The following is a 22,404-nucleotide window of genomic DNA, read 5'->3' on the forward strand; positions in this document are numbered from 1 at the left end:
GGCGGCTTAGATTTGTTCAAAGAACTATCAGAACCACATTTACAGTGTTGACATTAGCTAGTTGAAAAAAGGAGCGAAGTCTTTTTTCATTGAAGTAAAGAAATAATTATTATTAAAAGAAAGATATGAAGCCAGCTGTACATCGGAAATTGTAAGTGCGATAGATCTGGCTAGTCAACATTAAAACCAATATCCTGTCCATCGTATAAAAATATAAAAATAAACCTGAGAGATTGCTATATGTAGAAATATATATATATATATATATAGAGAGAGAGAGAGAGAGAGAGAGAGAGAGAGAGAGAGACAAACACACAGACACACACACACACACGCACGTATATATATGGAGATAGAGAGAGAGATATGGAGAGAGATTTAGATAGATATAGAGTGAGATAAATATATAGGTATATATATATAGAGAGATATAGATGGATATATATATATAGAGAGAGATATAGATATATATGGATATATATATATATATATATATATATATATATATATATATATATATATATATATATATATATATATATATATATATATATAAGAGAGATAGAGAGATATATATAGAGAGAGATAGAGAGATTGAGAGAGAGGTAGAGATAGATATAGAAAGATATATATATATATATATATATATATATATATATATATATATATATATATATATATACATATGCAGGCAAACATACAGACACATAAAAGTAGATAGAATAAAGGTAGTTATCGTTCTTATACATAATAACAGTGTAAAGTCAGTGGTATCACGCTATAGACGTTTGTCTAAAACTTGTAGAAGTCAGCAAGACCATGCAATAAACGCTTTTCTAAAACTTGTATAAATCAGCAGGATCATGTTATACACGTTTGTCCACGATATTTGTAAGTCAGTACTGCAATTGTATGCAGATTTGTATAGAACGTCATTATTACTCATCATTATTACTCATCATTATTACTCATCATTATTACTCTGACGTTTACGATCCTTATTACTTTCGAGGATTAGGACATTGCGTTAGTAAGTGTGTATTGACTAATATTTAAAAAATTTCCGACATACCAAGTGAGTGTTTGCTTATTCGTTCGTTCGATCAGTCAATATATCGATCTTTCGATACAGATAATGGGATAGAGAGGAAAGAATTGAGGTAACATCTTTCATGTAAAGAAAATCTTTTTTTAATCTCTGATCATGATATCTCTTTTCTATTAGCATGATTAACATTATGTTCTTTTTATTTGATCTATTGTTTAGAGACAGAATGTATGTTAGATATTGTTGTTAAGAATTTTTTTCTCTTAATTCAGTCTAAGTGTACTTTATGTTCAGTGAAAACGGAAAAATGGATAATACAGCAACATAAATATCAGGGAATTTATTCCTAATAAACTCAAAATACTTCGTGTCATTACATTCCTCGTTTCATGAATACAACACAATTTACATATACTATATTTCATCAAAAAAAACACACGTCAGTCTGGTATCAGTTATACCCCATCCTTTATTAAAATAATCGGAAGCTGGCGGAATATTTCATCAATGGTTTCGTATGCAAATATAAAATGGAGTCGAATCCCAATGCAAACTACACAGAACAATTTTTATTTCATCGTCTCCAAAAATTTACTCTCTGAGTCTAAGTTATCTATATATATATATATATATATAGAGAGAGAGAGAGAGAGAGAGAGAGAGAGAGAGAGCTTAACCTATATTGTCCCTGAAATATGACTAAGGCAAAGGTTGCACTTTACACTTAAGCTTTAACAATGAAAATCGGATAAACCTAGATACTATATAAGTACTTCCTGGTTAGTTATAAAGTGTTAGGTACGATTAAGGTTGACTTACACGACCCGATGTTTCTTGCGTTCAATTTTGAACAGATTCAACAATTCTTCCTGTCGGATTAGAGAAAATATCTGCTTTCGATTCGACACTGTACAGGATGGACCACTTACCATTGATAGCATTTATTGTTTTTATACTCCTTGTTCATTGCCACACCGCTAGATGTAAGTATATTTGCATTTATTAACTTAGAACCTTTTATTTTTTATATATTTAGACGTTGCAGATTTAGGCTTTGATTTGCCAGTATGCCTTGATTCTTTTATAACAGCAGCAAGCAGCAAGATATTTCATATGGCAGACTAGTCAAGTTCATAGGCTATATGTCTAATGCACTGTGAACCAAGCATTATACGGTCAAAGTGCAAACAAATAATTTTTTAGTTTAGTTTTGTGCTAATTTATATTGGAAGTCAAGGCTAAATGCCTCTCTCTCTCTGTGTCTCTCTCTGTCTGTATGTCTGTCTCTCTCTCTCTCTCTCTCTCTCTCTCTCTCTCTCTATATATATATATATATATATATATATTTATATATATATATATATATATATATATATATATATATATATATATATATATATATATATATATATTTACCCTCGTATTATGCAGTTTTCGCGTACTATTATTTCTGTTGTTTTTGGATGGGGTACAAAGTGATTGAATACGATATCTCATTAGCAGGAAACTTAAATGACTTTAGTTAAAGAGGGTAACACAATTAGCTAAGAACCAATCAACCTTGAGGCCCTCATAAAAAGGAAGGTTCATACATAAAAAGGTTCAGGTATAAAGAGTGGACGTAATGTCACAAATGTAAACGTACGGTATAAACTCTCGGGATGTGTTCTGCTCGACATTCTTTATTTAGTCGGAAGTTTCTCGAAATCGGCTCGACAAATTTTCTTTAAACTTTTTCTTCTGTTAGAAAGGGGCCTTGTTTCGTTACTGTATAAGAGGCGTTGAAATCGAAATCATCTAAGTAAGGATTTAATGAGTACAAAATATTTATACAGTTTATTAATAATTGTGTGTTTTTAACAGCCGTTACCCCCTAAGGCTCCACTTATTTCGCTGTTTCGTCTTCACTTAATTCGTCAGGACTTCCTTCGTAGTTGGACTCTATCTCCTAGAGATAAAATGCCAATGAAGGGTTCATGTATAAAGAGTGGACATAATGTCACAAATGTAAACGAACATAGAATCGTACGGCATGTGTAATGCTCGACTTTCTTTATTTAGTCGCGAGTTTCTCGAAATTGGCTGGACGATTTTTTTTCTTCACACTTTATCTGCAGCTAGAAAGGGACCTTATTTCGATACTGTATAAGAGGCGTCGAAATAAAATTCCGCTAAAGAAGGGTTACATGAGTACAGACTATTAATACAGCTTATTAACATTTGCGTGTTTTTCATGGCCGGTACCCCCTAAGGCGAACCTTGTTTTGCTGTTTTGTCTTCACAAAATTCGTCAGGACTTCCTTCGTAGGAGGACTCTAACTCCTAGAGATAAAACATCAATGAAGGGTTCATGTATAAAATGTTGTCATAATGACCCAAATGTAAATGTACGATATAATCTTACGGCATGTGTTCTGCTCGACTTTTTGTCGTCGCCATTTTCTCTAAATCGGCTCGAGGAATTATCTTCAAATATTTCCTGCTGTTAGAAATACGCCTTATTTCGATACTACATAAGAGGTGTTGAAATCAATATACTCTAAGTAAGGGTTCCATGAATACAAAGCATTGATACATTTTATTAACTTTTTTCGTGTTTTTGAAAGCCCGTACTCCCTAAGCCACCGCATGTTTCGCTGTTTCATCTTCACGAAATTCGTCAGGACTTATTTTATCTCCTGGAGATAAAATATCAATGAAGGGTTCATGTATAAAGAGTGGACGTAATAGCGCAAATGTAAACGTACGATATAATCTTACGACATGTGTTTTGCTCGACCTCCTTTATATAATCACGAGTTTCTCGAAATCGGGTCAACGCATTCTCCTGAATCTTTTACTGCTGTTAGAAAGTGGCCTTATTTCAACACTCTAGAAGAGGCGTTGAAATCAAAATCCTTCAGATAAGGGTTCCATGACTACAGTCTATTGATAAAGTTTATTCACATTTGCGTTTCTGTCGTACACGGTACCCCCTAAGGCAACCCTTATTTGGCTGTTTCGTCTTCACGAAATTTCTCAGGCTTCCTCAGTAGATGGACTCTATCTCATAGATATAAAACATGAAGGATTCATATATATATAGAGTGGACACAATTGGCCAAATATAAGTGTACGATATAATCTTACGGCATGTGTTTTGCTAGACTTCCTTTATTTAGTCGCGAGTTTCACGGAATCGACTCGACGAATGTTGCTTAAATTTTATTTTATTTTTTTGCTGTTAGAAAGGGGCTCTCTTCAATACTATACAAGAGGCGTCAAAATCAATGTCCTCTAAGTAAGAGTTCCGCGAGTACAAACTATTCATTCAGTTTATTAACATTTGCGTGTTTTTCGTACTCGGTATTCCCTAAGGCGCTCCTTATTTTGCTGTTTTGTCATCACGAAATTCGTCAGGACTTCTATGGTAAGTGGACTCTATCTCCTTGTGATAAAAGTTCAATGAAGGGTTTATGTATAATGAGTGGACGTAATTGCCCAACTGTAAACGTACAATAGAATATTACGGCATGTGTAATGCTCGACTTTCTTTTTTATTTGAGAGTTTCTCGAAATCGGCTATACGAATTTTCTTTCAACTTTTTCTGCTCTTAGACGGGGGTCTCATTTCGATACTGTGTAAGAGGCATTGAAATCGAAGTCCTCTAAGTAAGGGTTTCATGAGTACAGACTATTAATGCAGTTTATTAACATTTAGGTGTTTTCCATAGCCGGTACCCCTTAAGGCGCATTTTATTTCGCTCATTCCTCTTCGCAAAAATCGTCAGGACTTCTTATGTCGGTATACTCTATCTTTATGAGGTAAAATATCAATGAAGGGTTCATGTATAAAGGGTGGACGTAACGGCCCAAATGAAAACGTACGATATAATCTTACGGCATGTGAGTAGTGAATGGGGATAGATTAGCGTCAATGGGAATTAGCATTAAAAACACCCCTGGGACAGATTAGCGTCAAGGGAAATTTAACATGGAGAAAAATCGTGGGTCAGATTAGCGTCAAGGGAAATTAACATGGAGAAAAATCGTGGGACGGTTTAGCGTCAAAGGAATTTAAACAGGGTGGGACTTTATAGCGTCAAGGGAAATTGAACATGGGATTTTTTTTTTAAATTTTTTTTTAAAAAGGGGGTAGGCAATTGAAAGGCTATCTCTTTTCGAGAAATATGGCTGGCCCTGAAAAGGGCCTTTGGGTTTATGTTAATATTAATATTAACATAGATGGCATCTGTCACATCTTCTTCTTCTTCTTCTTAAACTCCTTCTAACTGCCGGTCCATACACAAATACCCTCTTGAGACATCCTTGTCTTTCTATGTAAACTCTCCTCATCCATTGACTAGTATCTGTCCTATCAACAACAGTCCACTTGGACCTGACATACATGAGCATGTCCGTCCTAGACATCATGGAAGACACAAGGGTGGATGACTCAACTGTGGACCACATCTTGAAGCGACGAGAATAGGTGAATCAATGCAGTGAACTGCGCTTATTTATAGGTACAGGAAGGATTGAAACGGATTGAATTCATTCACCAATCCGAACACGCGTTACAAAATTCAGTCAGCTCGCATCCAATCCGAAGAGAGCAGTCTGTGACGTCACGTGGTCTATATAGATTCGTTAGCGCTTGTGTGCAGTCAATCTATGCGACAGTGATTCAACATGACGGAAACTCAGAAAACGATCCATTGGGGTGCACCAGCAGGGGAGACTGCCCAAGGGAACCCGGACTTACTTTCAGAAGAGGTACATTGGGATTTTGTGGATTTTCTTACCTCGCAAGAATTTGTTCCGGAACCTTCGTTACCTTCTTCATTACCGCAAGTGGAGAATTTTAGACAGAGACAGAAAGAAGAATTGGAGAAATTTATGCAACGACAAAAGGAAGCGGAACAAGCTTTTCTCCTACAGCAACAGCAACAGCAACAAGAAGAGGTAAGAAGAAAAACAACAACAAGAAGAAGTAGCAGCAAAGAAACAAGAGGGTGAAAATCAAACGGCTACGGTACTGTTGGACATTTTAGCGGAGTTAAGAAGTCTGAAACAAATGTATCAGACTTCTTTATCACGACCGAAGAGAATACGACCTTCCCGAGCTAAACACGCCAACCCTGTGACTAAGCCTATCGTACCACCCTTAGTGATTTCAACCCAATCATCAGAAGTAGGCCTCGGCCGTGGCAAAGGCTTAAGGCAGTTAAAGTTGATTGGTTAAACTCACCCCTACACCAAAAAAGGCCCTTTTCAGGGCCACCCACTTCTCTCGAAAAGAGATAGCCTTTCAATTTGCCAATAACTCAAAAATCAACAAAAAAAAAACAAACCATTTTACCCTTATAGTACATGTCTGTGTATGAGTGCGTGAGTGTAGCTTCTTATTTTAAAATCAAAACTCAAAGACACTTACCTTATATCATTCATGTATTCTTTTATCCATTTTTAACAATCCAATTCACAATTCACCACAGAACACTTTAATTAAAAGTTCATTGACTTCTTCTTTCTCCTTGTTTAGTCTCTCTGTTTTTTGAATTTCTTCACCGTTTTTTCCTCATTTTCTTCCCTTCTTCTTTTCTTCTCCTGTTTCTTTGCATCTTTTAAATAGAATTGTCTTCTTTCTTCCTCTTCTTCCTCTGAAGAATCCCTCTCTTCTTTCGAAGAATCCCTCTCTTCTTCCGAAGAATCCCTCTCTTCTTCTGAAGAATCCTTCTTTTCTTCTGACTCCTCTTGTTTCTTTTTTGGGCAATCTGGAGACCAATGTCCTTTTTCTTTACAATAATAACAGGTATCTTGACTTTTGTCTTTTTTAGCCCCTGTTTTTTTTCTTTTTTGACGGTCTGGACACTCTGAAGACCAATGCCCTTTCTTCTGACAGATATAGCAAGTATCTTGACTTTTATCTCGAAAGGAAGGAGAGAAGTCCGTCGGCTGGTCTGAAGAGAATTTTCTAATGACCCCTCGCAAAGCTCTGACGAAACGTTCCATCTGGGTAGTCTCTTCCATCGTTGTGCTCGGCTTGAGAGTGAAATGAATAGTGAAAGGACAAGACACACACCCTTTTTATATACGCTGGTTTGCCATGACTATAAATTAGTCTATGGTGTTTGAACTTGAGTCATTTGACGTTTTTCACTCAAGATGAAACGATCCTATTCATTTGAGAAGAAAGAAGAAGAAGAAAGTAAGAGGCAGAAACGTGATCTATCGCCTCGTACCAGGGCTGAAATCTTGGCACAAATTCATGTCAGTGATTTTGAAGAGGACATGAGTGAACCAGAATTTGAAACCTCTAAACCAAGTTCACCACCCTTAGTCAATCCTGAAAAATACTATTCCATTCAAGAGACGGAAAAGCGCTCCTCTAGAAAATTTAGAACCACGGCTTACACCTACACGGTGAAGTTTAAAGATTTCAAGTCCGACGTACCCTTGGAGAAAGCAGAAGGGTTTATCACCGAGATGTGGGATTCTTTGCTCACCGCACTCAAGCGACAATGTCAAGCCAAAGAAGACGATCGCTTGACACTATCCATAGATCACGACGGTTTGAAATCCCTGTTTGGATCGAGTTTAGCAGACCCGCAGAACTAACCCCATCCAAAGTCATGGACAAGATTCAACACGTACAACAATCTAATGACCAGTCTGACATCACCGATGGTAAAGCCACACTGAAAATGGCCCACGTCTCTCCTCCTCAAGGGACTGGACGCAAAAAGATGTTATTGGTGGACGACCTTCGCAACACCAAAAAGAGTCTCGTCCAAATTAACAACCCTCAAGACCAGATGTGTTTAGCCTGTGCCATCGTGGTGTGACGAACCTATGCCAACAAGAACGACACGGTAGAATGGAAAAGAACCTGGAAAACTATTCAACAATCCGACCGAGCCAAACAACGAAATGAAGCAGAACTCCTGTTACAACAAGCCGGACTGTCCAAAGACACACCCTGTGGCATTCCTGAGATGCAAAAATTGCAAGATGCCCTAGCTCCACGCTACACCTTGAAAGTGCACCCTCAAGAAATGCGTGGAACTCTGTTGTTTCGAGGCCAAGATTTTAAGGACGGAAAATACATTCATGTCTATTATCACGATGAACATTTCGATACCATTACCAGTATCACTGGATTCCTGGGATACGGTTATTATTGTGAGAAATGTGACTATGGTTATAACAATCGAGAGCAACACAAACATTGTGGATGGAAATGCTCAGGATGTTTGGCCTCTCCACCCTGTCTGAGCGAAGAACCAGTGCCTTGTTCAACTTGTCTGCGCACGTTTGTCAGCCCTACTTGTTACCAACAACACTTGAAAACACAAGGTTCACAGAAGAACTGCGCTTGTCAACTGCTGAGATTGTGCCCTGCGTGTAGACAAGGCATACGTACTAATAGTACTAAGGCACACGTATGTTCAGGAAAGAAAAAATGTCACATTTGTCACCACATCGTCGACTTGGAACACCAATGCTACGTGCAAAAATACCAACCCCCACCAGAGAAAGAGGACGGTCACAAGAAGAAAGGCAATTTCATCTTTTTCGATTTCGAATGCATGCAAGAGACTGGCATTCACATTCCTAATTTCTGCGTGGCTCATCGAGCGTGCGAGAAGTGCATTCAAGAACCTATCTTCAGTCATTGCCCTCACTGCAGCAAGATTCCTGGAGGGCGTGAAAAAATCTTTCGGGGACCGAACACGTTAGCCGATTTTGCCCGATGGGTCTTAGACCCCATCGACAAGACGTGGAGCCAAGAGGACATCGAACGTTACGGAGATTGTCATCGTCATGCCACGGTGATGGCTCACAATTTCTCCGGATACGATGGACAGTTTCTTTTGAGATACTATACGGAACAAGGCACCGAGCGTCCTAAAGTGACTTTGAACGGAGCTAAAATCATTTTCATGCAAGTGGGACAAGTACAGTTTAAAGATTCGATGAGCTTATTGGCCATGCCGTTGAGCCGAATGCCTAAAACGTTTGGAATGACAGAAATGACTAAAGGGTACTTTCCACACTTTTTCAATACGGAAGCCAATCAACACGCCGTTCTACCCCATTTGCCTGAGGCTCACTATTACGACCCTGACAACATGCGTACCGAACAACGAGAAGCTTTCTACGCTTGGTACCAGGCTCACGCCTCGGACCCTTTCGACTTTCAGGAAGAAATGCTAAAGTATTGTCGTTCCGACGTGGACATTTTACGACGTTGCTGTGGAAAATTTCGAGAACTGTTCATGGAACACGGAGGGGTCGATCCTTTGAAAGAAGCTTGCACCATTGCCAAAGCGTGTTCCTTAGTGTACCGCCAACGATTCATGCCTGAAAACACCGTGGCTGTCATCAGTCCTCAAACGACCCACTTTGTCAAACGTCAATACTCGGTCAAAGCCCTACGCTGGTTACATTACTTGTGCGACAAGGAAGACAAATGGATTCAGCATGCCCGCAACGGAGGAGGCGAAAAGACCATCGGAACGTATTCGGTCGATGGCTGGGACTTAGAAAACCCCAAGATCGTGTACGAGTTTAACGGTTGCTTATTTCATGGATGTCCCGTCTGTTACCCTGACCGTGACACTAAAAATCAGTTTTTACAACGAACCATGGAAGACTTGTACCAGGACACTTGTCAGCGGTGCCTAAAGTTAGAACAGCAAGGATACCAAGTGATGGAAATGTGGGAACACGAGTACGATCACCGTATGAAAACCGATCCCGAGTTTAAACGCCTCGTGGAAAGTTACCAGTTCATGGACCCGTTGAACCCGAGGGATAGTTTGTACGGAGGAAGGACCAATGCCACCTGTTTGCTGTACCAAGCCGACGAAGAGAAAGGAGAAGAAATCAAATACTTGGACGTGTGTTCGCTGTATCCCTACGTGTGCAAATATTGTCGCGTTCCCGTAGGGCACCCGCAATTGCTGACGGAACACATCGACCTGAAAAACATTCGACAATACGAAGGCTTGATCAAGTGCAACGTTTCGCCTCCCACGAACCTATACCATCCCGTCTTACCTCACCATTGTCAAGGCAAACTGATGTTTCCCTTGTGCCGTACTTGTGCCGAAACGTGCAACCAGGACCAACCTTGCCATCACAGCCAGGAAGAACGTGCCTTGACGGGAACCTGGGTCAGCGTGGAATTGTTCAAAGCTCTGGACATGGGATACCAACTGTTAGAAGTGTACGAAATTTGCCACTTTCCCAAGACACAACAGTACCACAAGGGTGACCCTACTCAGAAAGGCATTTTCGCCGACTACGTGGATGCCTTTTTGAAACTGAAACAAGAAGCCAGCGGCTATCCTTCCTGGTGTCACACTCCCGAAGACCAAATACAATTCAAAGAGAAATACTACGAACAAGAAGGCATCTCTTTAGAACACATCGAAAAAAACGAAGGCAGGCGATCGTTTTCCAAAGTGATGTTAAATTGCTTGTGGGGTAAAATGGCACAACGACCGTGTTTACCCAAGACGGAATATTTGACAGAACCTTCCCGCTACTTCCAGATGATTCACGACAAAAACAAATACATGAAACACGTGGACGTCGTTCGAGAGGATTTGATCTTGGTCAATTACGAAGAAGATCTGGACTTTGTACAAGACGACCCTTTTGGAAATGTCATCATTGCGGCTTACGTGACAGCTCATGCTCGCTTAAAATTGTACGAAGCTTTAGAACTGTTAGAAGAACGCGTCCTGTACTTTGACACGGACAGTTGCATTTACATCCATCACCCGAGTCAACATCACCCTGACATCGAAGGAGACCGTTTAGCAGCCTGGACAGACGAGCATCCCGACGACAAGATTCTAAGTTTCATCAGTGGCGGCCCCAAAAATTACGGCTACGAATACCGGGACAAACAAGGAGAAGTGCACACGACGTGCAAAGTGAAAGGACTGACTCTGAATCATCGTACCAGTCGAGTGGTCAACTTTGGGGTATTGAAAGAAGCATTGCAATCGGGAGAGGATGGAAACTTTAAAGTGACCACCTATCAACCGAACAAGATTGTACGTTTACCCACTCACCACATCGTCAGTCGACCCTTGGAAAAAGTCTATCAAATTGTATACCAGAAGCGAGTGCGACTTCCCAATCACTTTACGTTGCCGTACGGTCACGTAGATATTGGTCTGTATATAAAAAGGAACCCTAGGCAAGATCGATAGTTCATTGTTCATTGAAGCAACTTACCATGTCGTTGACGAAGAAGAAACCAGATTGGTTTAGCTTGGACCCAAGAGGTGGCCCAGTAACCACGAGAGTTATTCAAGGAAAAAAGTTACTTTTCAACCCGTGTTAGTGACGTTGCCAGAACAACCCGTCACCCAGGACGGGACTGTCGTGGACAGGCCTGAAAGACCCTTTCGGCAGGACACTTGTGTGACCTTACCCCCTACTATTGAACTGGTTAGAACATTACCCAAAACATGTGATTCTTGTACAGACACTTGTTTTTATTCCACGTTCATGGTTATCATGTGCCTTTTATTCTTGTACTTAAGCCTTTGGCTTTTATGTATTTTTGTCTTTCGTATTCATGTTTGAAAAAAACATTCAATAAACGTGTTCTGAAAAAGTATATAAACTCTTGTCTTGTTTGTTTTTCGTGTCACAAGTGACATTTCTCACACCATGGCTACCTATGCTGTCTCTGCTCCCTCTTCCTCTACTGTCAAAGTCATCGACGAACACTTAGATCGTGCCAGTTGGGAGGCTTTGTATCTTCGCCATCCCTTTAACATGCTCATTGCTGGACCTAGCGTTCAGGCAAAACCGAATTCGTCAAACGTTTGATCGAACATAAACATCATTTGATCGATCTGCCACCTCAACGGATCGTGTGGTGTTACAAAGAGTGGCAATCGGCGTACAACCTTTTGCGAGAAAGTCAAGGCGATTCCATCGTGTTTGTGGAAGGCATTCCTAAAGAAGACGACGGCATCGTCTCTGACTCCCCTCAAACCCATTTGGTCATTTTCGACGACATGTTAGGAGAAGACGAAGAAGAAATTAAACTGTGGTTCACGCGCAAAGGGCATCATCGTAATGCCAGTGTCGTTTACATCACCCAAAATTTGTTTCAACAAAGTAAAGCCCATCGCACCATCAGTCTCAATGCGCATTACGTGGTCTTGTTTAAAAGCCCTCGAGATAAATCGCAAGTGCAAGTCTTAGCCAAACAGTTAGGAACGCCTTGGCTGACTCAGGCGTACGACGATGCCACTCAAACGCCACACGCCTATTTACTCGTCGATTTGAAACCTACGACTCCCGAGGATTTGCGATTTCGTACCCACTTGTTTCACCACTGGTGCCAAGACGGAGGGCCTGTCCTGTACACGTCTCCGTCCTCGACTTCATTTCACTCCCCATAAAAAAATCTGTAAAAACCTCAGACCCTTTTTCGTCTGTCTCACACAGTACGAACATGACGTCCCTTCAGTCGCATCTTCCCGTCAAATTGATTCGTGCCTTGTATGGCATTAGTCGTGAAAAAAATCCACAAACACGAGCTCGTGTCTTAGAAGCTAGTCTCAAAGAAGTCTTACGATGGTTCACGGTGACGGCACGTCAATTACTCCAAGGAATCATTCAGATTCCTCATCAAACCAAACGCTTTTTCGATCGAAACAAAGTCGCTTTGGTCCAACTGGCCGATCCCCGCATCGACACTCAAACCAAAAAACAAATCATTTTGAAACCTGGAGGGAGCGGTACTCTAGGAGGGGTCATCATTCGCTCTCTCTTAAGATGGGATCCTAATGCCCCCAAAGTTATCCCCAAGACAAAAGTCCAACGAAGCCCCAAGAAGAAAAAGACCAGGTCCCCAAGGAGAACTTCTCCAGTGGCAGGACCCTCCTCTGACCAGACACCACCACCCCGGAAAAAGAAAAGAAGCCCCCAGAAAAAGGAACAGAGAAAAAATCCCCAGAAAAAGAAAAGTCCACAGAAGAAAACTAGTCGCAAGAGAGGCACTTCGGCCAGGACGCAATCTTACACTCGCAAACCACGATCTGCCACGGCAGTGACTGCGTCTCCGGCATCCTCACGTTTGTCCACTTCTCCGTTAATGACACCCAGAACTGAAGAGTACTTGGAGACATTGATCACACCAAGAACTTCTCCGTTGATGACCCCCAAAAGAACTTCCCCAGTGGCAGGACCTTCCAATTTAGTGGCAGTGGCTTCTGCTCACAAAGTACCTTCTCCCAAAATCAAAGCTCAAGAAAGATCGGGCATGTTACAAAGTTTACTGGATTTGTCCAAGCAAGAACTGGCTCGATTTAGTCCGTTACGTACCCCTGCACGACGTGTCATGCCTGTCCTCAAACTAATACGACGTCAAGACAATCAGTGGCGACGCGTTCCAGTATAAAAAAGGCCTGTGACCAAGTCGGCGTATCAGTGTTTTTTGGTGCTCCTGAAGACTCAAAGATGTCACCCTCCAGAAAACGCCAAGGAAAGAAAAGGAAAGGACTGCCACCACGTTTAGCCAAACATGGGGACATGTTATCTGTCCTGTCCAAAGCTTCTCCACCCTTACGAAAAAAAACTCATTCAAACGGCCTCCAAAGAGGTCATCGATACCGTGTGCGAATGTTGTTTGAACGTTTTGAAAGGCACGATCCCTTTGTCCAAACACCAGAAACAATGCTTAGGCAAACATCGTCACGTTCTTCGCCAAATGGTTCAAAAGAAAATTCCCATTCGTCAAAAAAAGAAGATGTTAGTGCAACGTGGAGGTATTTTACCTCTCTTGTTAGGCCCCATACTGAAAGGAGTCTTGGGAACCATGTTGGGAGGACTGGTGGGAGCAAGATAAAAAGGCCTCGGAAGTTCCAAGATCTCAGAATCGACCCCTGACAACCCCATGGAAGGACGAAAACTAGCTTTAGTGCCTTACAAACGATGGATGGAATACCATCGGTGGCAAGAACAACACACCCCGCATTTACCTCCCAATCCCCATTTGAGCGAGATGTCCCAGTTACAACACGAATTGCAGTCCTTGATGGATCGCCAAGATTTGTCCGAAACAGAAAAATCGCAAAAGTACGGTCAACTCTTGCAACGACTGCAACTCTTTCACCAGAAAGCTTTAGACGAAACAGCTCTACCCACTCTGAAAGATTTTAAGACCTTGATGAAAAGTCCAGCACCATCACCAGTACCAGTACCAGTACCAGTGACCAAGACAGAAAAAGGAACAGAAGAAGAAGAAGAAGGGTTTCAAACTCCACCAGAAAAAATACGCAAGTTAACAACACCACCTACCTCCAGAATTGGATGGATTAAAAAGATGATGGCCATCCCTTCTTCATCACAAGAGAAAAAGAAAGTGAAGACAGAAGTGAAGACAGAAGTGAAACAAGAACCGATATCCCCCGCTCAGACATCCTCCTCCTCTTCAACACCTATTGCCGGTCGCACACGCAAAGCATTGCACTCCAAGAAAATACCACAAGAGAAAAAGAGTAGCATCCTCCAAGAGTGGGTGCCTTATTAACACACCAACCAACATAAAAAAATGGAAAAACTCTTAGCCAGCATTTACTACGATCCCTCCCATCCTGCAGGTTACGCAGGAGTTCAAAAATTGTATCGTGCTGCCAAAACGCGACTGAAAAGTCTCCGTTTACCTCAAGTGCAACGATGGTTACAAGAACAAGCTACCTACACTTTACACAAACCCATTCGACGCAAGTTTGCCAGAAGTCGCACCCGAGTGGAAGGCATCGATCATCAATGGCAAGCCGATTTAGCCGATGTCTCTCATTTGGCCAGCTACAATCGTGGCTACAAATATTTGTTTTGTGTCATCGACGTCTTTTCCAAATTTGCCTGGGTCGTGCCCTTGACTTCCAAATCGAGCAGCGAGTTAGTGCGAGCCCTGCAACGAGTGTTGAAACAAAGCGGTCGTCACCCTCTTCGATGGCAAACGGACAAAGGCACCGAATTTCTGAACCAAGCTTTCCAAAAAGAATTAAAGAAACGTGACATTCATTTTTTTACCACCGAGAATCCCGAAACCAAAGCCAGCATCGTGGAACGTTTTCAACGCACTTTGAAAGAACGCATGTGGAAATATTTTACGCATCACCACACTCTGAAGTACATCGACATCTTACCGCACCTGGTGCAAGCGTACAACCAATCTTACCATCGAAGCATCGGACGTGCCCCGCAAGACGTGACTCCCGACAACGAAGTGTTGGTGTTTGAGCGCCTGTTTGGTACGTCCCCAACGAGGGCTGTCTCCAAGAAAAGTGGAATGTTGGCCGTAGGAGATTGGGTGCGCATTGGCAAAACCAAACGCACTTTCGACAAAGGTTACTTACCTAACTGGACGACCGAATTGTTTCGCGTCAGTGGACGAGTGCATGGCCGTCATCCTGCCGTTTATAAATTGGAAGACATGAATGGAGAAGTGCTCAAAGGAACGTTTTATTTGCCCGAGTTACAACGTGTCACCAAAAAAGAAGACGACGTGTACGACATCGAAAGCATGTGTGGTGTGGAGAACGTGTGCCTAAAACGCAAATCGTCTTTTTCTGCCAAATCTTCGTGGTGTATTGTGTCATCGCGGCAGCCATCGCCAATTTGAGTTTACAACAAGGAGACAAACAATTGTGGACCATTTTATTGAGCAGTTGCATCGGTTACCTGCTTCCTAATCCCTCCCTGAAATTCACCTCGAACGGGAACCCCGGGAACCTTGTGTCCAGTGCCAGTGCCAGTCACCACTTCAACCACAACCAGAACCCCATTTTAGACGGAGACACGCCTCTGACGTCCACTAACCCCTCGGACAGCCACAGAACTCTGGAATTATGAGTCACCAAAGCCAATTTTACTTAACTTTACCCAGTGACAGTTCCATGGAGGTGTTTCCCAAGAACACGTTGTGCTGTTACACGGCCAAATTACCTCAGGCCATCCAGTTAGATCACGAAGCCCATTGGGAAGTGGCTTTAGTAGAAATCACTCACCCGACCCAAGTCCTCAATGTTCTTCCCAATCAAAATTTTTTTTGATGTGGAAGTTCATGACGAGCAAATGCAACAGTGGATGGATAGCAATGTCAAATATGACAAGAAAACCCGTACACAAAAGTATACCACCTATGACTTGTTCGTTCCCCCAGGCTATTATTTTAGTGGTCAACATTTGGTCAGCACCACAGCCTCTAGGTTTAATGTCGTGTTTCTGAAAGCTTTGGAGCATGTCAACAAAAGTGTCACCATGGAGTACCACAAAGCAGCTCGTCGCTTCTTGATGAAATTTGAACGAAGTAAAATCATGTCCATTTTATTTTGTCCTGAATTGTTTGACATGTTGGGCGGAGACATGGACATGAGAAAGGCCATGCTCAAGAAAAACGAATTACCCATCGTTTACGACAACGAGTCTTTTAGCAAGTTATTTCGTGCCCCGGTAGAACTGAACCAAGGACTGAATTTGATGTTCGTGTATTCCGATGTGGTGGAGTACAACGTGGTGGGACACACGTCCGTACCGTTACTGCGTGTCATTCCTTTCAAAGTGGATTCTGCCACGAACACTGACGAGGAAGGTGGAAACACTTACCACGTCCACCGCGAATTTGTCCATCCTCACTATTTGCCTGTCAGTAAGTCGTATTTGGACACGGTTAACATTGCTATAAAAGGAGATCTGGGACAAAATATTGCATTCACCAAAGGAAAAGTCACGGTGAAACTCCATTTTCGAAAACGGTTCTCTCACGACTCGTAAGTAAGTCATGTATCCAGTGTACCGAGGGGTTGCTCGACAGCGAGGACACGGCTTAGGAGACATGTTAAAATCGGCCTTTCGTTCGGTGGCCCCGGTGTTGAAACCGATGGTGACACGCGGATTGCACGCCTTGAAAGATGCGACACTGACGCAAGGCAAAGAATTTCTCGAAAATGTCATCATCGACAAACAAAACCCTAAAGAAGCCTTCATGAGGGCAGGCAAAAATGTCTTGCTGCAAACGGGCAAAGACATTTTAGGCCAACGAGAGACACCTATAAATGCCCTGCACGCTACCGAGTCAGGCATTCAGCAAGGACAAGGCAGAAAGAGACGACGAAGAAAACATACTTTCACCAGACTTCAGGCGAGAAAGGCCAAGAAAAGAAGAACCGTTCGAGACTTAGACGTTTTCGATTATTGAGAAAAGAGACAAAAAAATGATGCACCGAGAATCTTGCGCTTGTTCCAAGACGGAACTGGACCTGTTTGCCATGCCCCCCACGATGATGACGATGCAAGAATCCCAGTGGGTGGAATTTCACCCCGTCTCATCACTGACCGATTCCGCTCCCATCGAGTTTGAAATCAAAGGACAGCCCGAAGATTACATCGATCTGAATAGCAGTTACTTGTACCTGAAAGTCAAAATTCTAGATAAGACTGGAGGTGTTATAGACGATGAAGCAGTAGCTCCCGTCAACAATTTCATGCATTCCTTGTTCAGTGGAGTGGACTTGTACTTGAATAACAAACTGGTCAGTAGCAGCATGGATACTTACCCTTATCGTGCCTACCTGGAAAATCTCTTGACGTACGGAATAGATGCCAAGAACACTCATCTCAATGCCTGTGTGGTATGGGAAGCTGACGAACCTACCAAGTTTGAAATATTGGAAACTGATGAAAAGAAAGACAACAATGATGGATTTCTAGAACGAAGAAAGAGAATCACGGGAGCCGACACAAGTTTAGAACTGATGGATCGTTTTCATTTGGACATGTGGTTGCAGGAAAAGTATTTGCTGAACGGGGTGGATGTCCGCCTGAGACTGAATCGTAGCAGTACCGCTTTCCATTTATTGGCTGATAGTGACGATTACAAAACCAAAATCCAAGAAGCCAGACTCTACGTACGCCGTGTGGAAGTGTTACCTAAAGTGGGAAACGACATCAGTCAGACGTTGAGCAGAACGACCGCCAAGTATCCCATACGACGCGTGGAAGTGAAAACCTTCACCATTCCCAAGGGACAGCGATCCATGATCGAAGATCATCTGTTCCAAGGACAGTTACCCAAACGTTTGATCGTTGGTATCGTCGAGAATACAGCCTTCAACGGAGCTGCCGAAAAAAATCCTTTCTACTTTCAACACTTTGGCGTGTCCAAAATCGAAGTCAGTCGAGATGGCAAGACCTTGTGTACCCGACCTTTCGAACCTGACTTTACCAAGAAGAATTACTTGAGATCGTACTTGTCCCTGTACGAAGCCACCGGACAGTTAGGAACCAATACCAGTCACGGTATTACGTACGAGGATTATGCAGGAGGCTACGCTTTGTGGGCTTTCGATTTCACTCCAGACCAAGGCAGCGACGAGGGACATTTCCACCCTATAAAATCCGGCCAGATTCGTGTGGAAATTCAGTTTAAAGACCGAGACCCTGATGAAACGGTGAACGTCATCCTGTATGCAGAATTCGATAATACCATAGAAATCAACAGTTCGAGAGAAGTCATCCTAGATTACTAGAAACCATGGAAGACTGTTATCCCTCTTTACCTAGTGGAGAAACTTTTAGTGTTGGATTATTGTTAAAAAATGTTAGAGTTGTTGTTGTTTAGTGTTAAGTGATTTTTGAATAAAAAATGTTGTGTTTTGAAAAAAATTGTTTGATGTTATATTGTTGGATTATTGTTAAAAATGTTAGAGTTGTTGTTTAGTGTTAAGTGATTTTTGAATAAAAAATGTTGTGTTTTGAAAAAAATGCCTTTGTCTTTTGTTTAGCTATAAGAATGTTGGATTGATGCTTTTTCATTTCTTACTATCCCTCTCATGACACTCACTAAACGTTGCGACTCAAAAACCGTGTTGGGGATGTTTTCCTTCACGTCCGCGCTTTGACTTTAAGAACCGGGGTTGTTTCCAGTCTAACCATCCATTGTCGACTCATCCTCCTACGAAGATGTGCTCCAAACTAGCTAAGCTCAACGAAGCCTACGTGAATTTGCATAGGGTCAGACACAGTCTGATACCGAAGCCAGAAGAAATAGAGAATGTGAGAATGTTAAAAATCACTGAAGACCTGATAGAAGAGCTCTTCAGAGAAGAAATGAACAGGGAAAAAGAAGAATGGACAGAGAAGTACAGACTTCAGAGACAGCAGCAACAGCAGCAACAACAACAACAGCAGCAGCAACCTGAAGCTGACAGAGGCTTTGTCGATTGTCGTATCGACACCAAAGAAATTTTCTTCTCTTTTCGAAGAAGCAGACCTATCGCCAGAAAGTCTATCCTCAGAGGACATCGCATTCTTAGAAACTAAAAAAGAATGCCATAGCAAACAAAAAAAAACAGCCCTTTTCAGGGCTACCCCAATACTCTAGAAAAGAAATAACGATCGATTTGCCAATGTGTGTAGGTAGAGTAGTGTGAAAATAAACACTAACTCTTTTTTTAAAAATTTGAGGGTATGTGTTTGTGTGTTTGTGTTTGTAAGTGCTTAAGTAAGTTGGCATGGAAAGTAGATTAAAATGATGTCTTTTTTTGTGTTTGAGGTGTATATTTGGAGTTAGATTGGATTGCTTTGCGTATGTGGATAGTCTATTGAAGTGATTTATAAAAAAAAATTAAAATAGTGATGGGTAGCATAAAAAAGTGAGTGAGTGTTTATTTTAGGTCCGCGCGTTGTTGTTTTTTGGTTATGATCTAGGTAAGATCAATTTTATGTTTTTAGGGGGATGTTTTCCATCACGTCCGCGCTTTCACTATAAATTGAAACTCGCTGGGCAGTCTAGCTACCCTTGTTGATTGATCAACACAAGAATGAATAGCAGAATAAGCAAACTTCTTGAACTCCAGATACATCTGGAATATGTCAGGCGCCTGTTAAATGAACTGGCCGCGGAGGCTATAGTAGAAGAGGAAAGAATGAAGAACGAAGAGGAGGAGAGAAGACAGAGGGAAGAGGAGGAAAATAAACTAGAAGAGAGGATGTCGTACAATATTCCCGAGACAGAGGATTGGGGTGTTGAAGCGAATCATCCTCCCTCTGCGCTCCCCAGAAGAAAGGTGAAAGGAGACTTGGGAAGAAGATGCGTATGTGGCGCCAGGCCAGGAAGGTGGAACCATTAGATAGGTGCATCTGGAGTTAAAAAAACAGCCCTTTTAAGGGCTACCCAATACTCTAGAAAAGAAATAACTATCGATTTGCCAATGTGTGTGTGTGTGTGTGTGTGTGTGTGTGTGTGTGTAGGTAGAGTAGTGTGATTATAAACACTAACTCTTTTTTCATAGTGCGAGGGTATGTGTTTGTGTGTTTGTGTTTGTAACTGCTCACGTACGATTGTGTGGATAGTAGATTATGGATTTTGTTTATTGTTTCTTAGCGTATGTGGAGAGTATAGTTTGGGTTTTGTAACCGCTCACGTACGATTGTGTGGATAGTAGATTATGGATTTTGTTTATTGTTTCTTAGCGTATGTGGAGAGTATAGTTTGGGTTTTGTAACCGCTCACGTACGATTGTGTGGATAGTAGATTATGGATTTTGTTTACTGTTTCTTAGCGTATGTGGAGAGTATAGTTTGGGTTTTATTATATGAAATGAGAAAGTAGGGGATGTTTTCCTTCACGTCCGCGCGTTGTTTGGTCATGATCTAGGTAAGATCAATTTTATGTTTTTTAGGGGATGTTTTCCATCACGTCCGCGCTTTCACTATAAGAACCCACCAAGTTTGTCGTTGGAACCATTCTACGGAAGAACCCAAGAAAATGAGTATTGAACTATTTAATGAGCTAAAGGATAGTTGGTACTGGATGACAGATGCAGCCTATGTGGTGGAAAGGCTAGAGAAGGAGTGGATGCATGAAGTTACTAAGGACTTTGTCAAAAGTCAAGTGACGAGTCTAAAACTTGCCAGGGATCTGATTGTGGACATGATTGAAGAGGAAGTTAAAAAGTTAAGAGGCTTCATAAAACTTGACTATGTGAAAGTAGGTAAACTGAAAGAGGCCCTTGATTATGCTAATTAAGTGAGGTGTTTTTTTAAAAGATATTTTGGAGTGGACTGAGTGGTCCTATGTGAAATAGGGTTTAAACCAAATGATGAAAGCAGAGGAGATGATGAGGAAAGTGATGAGAGAACAAGTCAAGATAATAAAAGAAAAGTGGTCAAAGGAAAGAAAAGAAGAAGAAAATAGAAAAAAAGGATGAACTAGAAAAACTGAACGCAAACTGGATGAAAATCCAAGAGAAGTTCCGGGCCATGGGCCACCCGGACTGGTTGCCGGAAACAGAAAAGAAGAAGAAGAAAGGAATGATGGACAAAATAAGAGGATGGTGGAAGAAGTTAAGAAGTTAAAAGAAGAAGAAGAAAAACCCAAAGGCCCTTTTCAGGGCCAGCCATATTTCTCGAAAAGAGATAGCCTTTCAATTGCCTACCCCTTTTTTAAAAAATTTTTTTTAAAAAAAATCCCATGTTCAATTTCCCTTGACGCTATAAAGTCCCACCCTGTTTAAATTCCTTTGACGCTAAACCGTCCCACGATTTTTCTCCATGTTAATTTCCCTTGACGCTAATCTGACCCACGATTTTTCTCCATGTCAAATTTCCCTTGACGCTAATCTGTCCCAGGGGTGTTTTTAATGCTAATTCCCATTGACGCTAATCTATCCCCATTCACTACTCATGTGTTCTTCTTGACATCCTTTATTTAGTCGCGCGTATTTCGACATCGGCTCGACGAATTTTCTTTTAGCTTTTTTGGCTGCTAATACGGGGACTTATGTCGATGCCGTATAAGAGGTGTTGAACTCAAAATCCTCTAAGTAAGAGTAACATGCTTACAAACTATTGATACAGCTTATTAACACTGCGTGTTTAGCGAACCCGAAACCCCCTAAGGCGCCCCTTATTTCGCTGTTTCGTCTTCACGAAATTCATCAAGACTTCCTTCGTAGTTGGACTCTATCTCCTTGAGATAAAATATCAATGAAGGATTCATGTATAAACAGTGGACGTAATGGCCCAAATCAAAACGAACGATATAATCTTACGGGATGTGTTATGCTGGACTCCTTTTATTTCGTCGCGAGTTTCTCAACTTCAGCAAGACGAATCTTCTTGAGACTAAGTCTGCTATTAGAAAGGGGCCTTACTTCGATATTGTACTGGAGGCGTTGAAATCAAAGTCCTCTAAGTAAGGGTTCCATGAGTAAAAACTAGCAAAACAGTTTATTAATATTTAGTTGTTTTTCATACCCGGTACTCCCTAAGGTGGCCCATATTTCGGTGTTTCGTCTTCACGAAATTCGTCAGGAAATCTTTCGTAT

The 22,404-nt window shown here is 41.5% G+C and overlaps 1 protein-coding gene across 1 annotated transcript in view; it reads left to right on the plus strand.

Moving 5' to 3' along the window:
• Positions 1–1,845: 1,845 nt before the first annotated feature.
• The window catches only part of LOC149796698 (uncharacterized), a 90,682-nt gene continuing 70,123 nt past the window's right edge, over positions 1,846–22,404 (plus strand). Inside the window, exon 1 of the mRNA XM_089961327.1 lies at positions 1,846–2,031. Within this exon, the coding sequence (XP_089817453.1) occupies positions 1,965–2,031 (67 nt within the window). The 5' untranslated portion in view covers positions 1,846–1,964. The remainder of the gene's footprint in view (positions 2,032–22,404) is intronic.

Source organism: Sinohyriopsis cumingii, chromosome 6 (assembly GCF_028554795.1).
Source record: "Sinohyriopsis cumingii isolate HCF-2022 chromosome 6, ASM2855479v2, whole genome shotgun sequence".
Taxonomy (NCBI): domain Eukaryota; kingdom Metazoa; phylum Mollusca; class Bivalvia; order Unionida; family Unionidae; genus Sinohyriopsis; species Sinohyriopsis cumingii.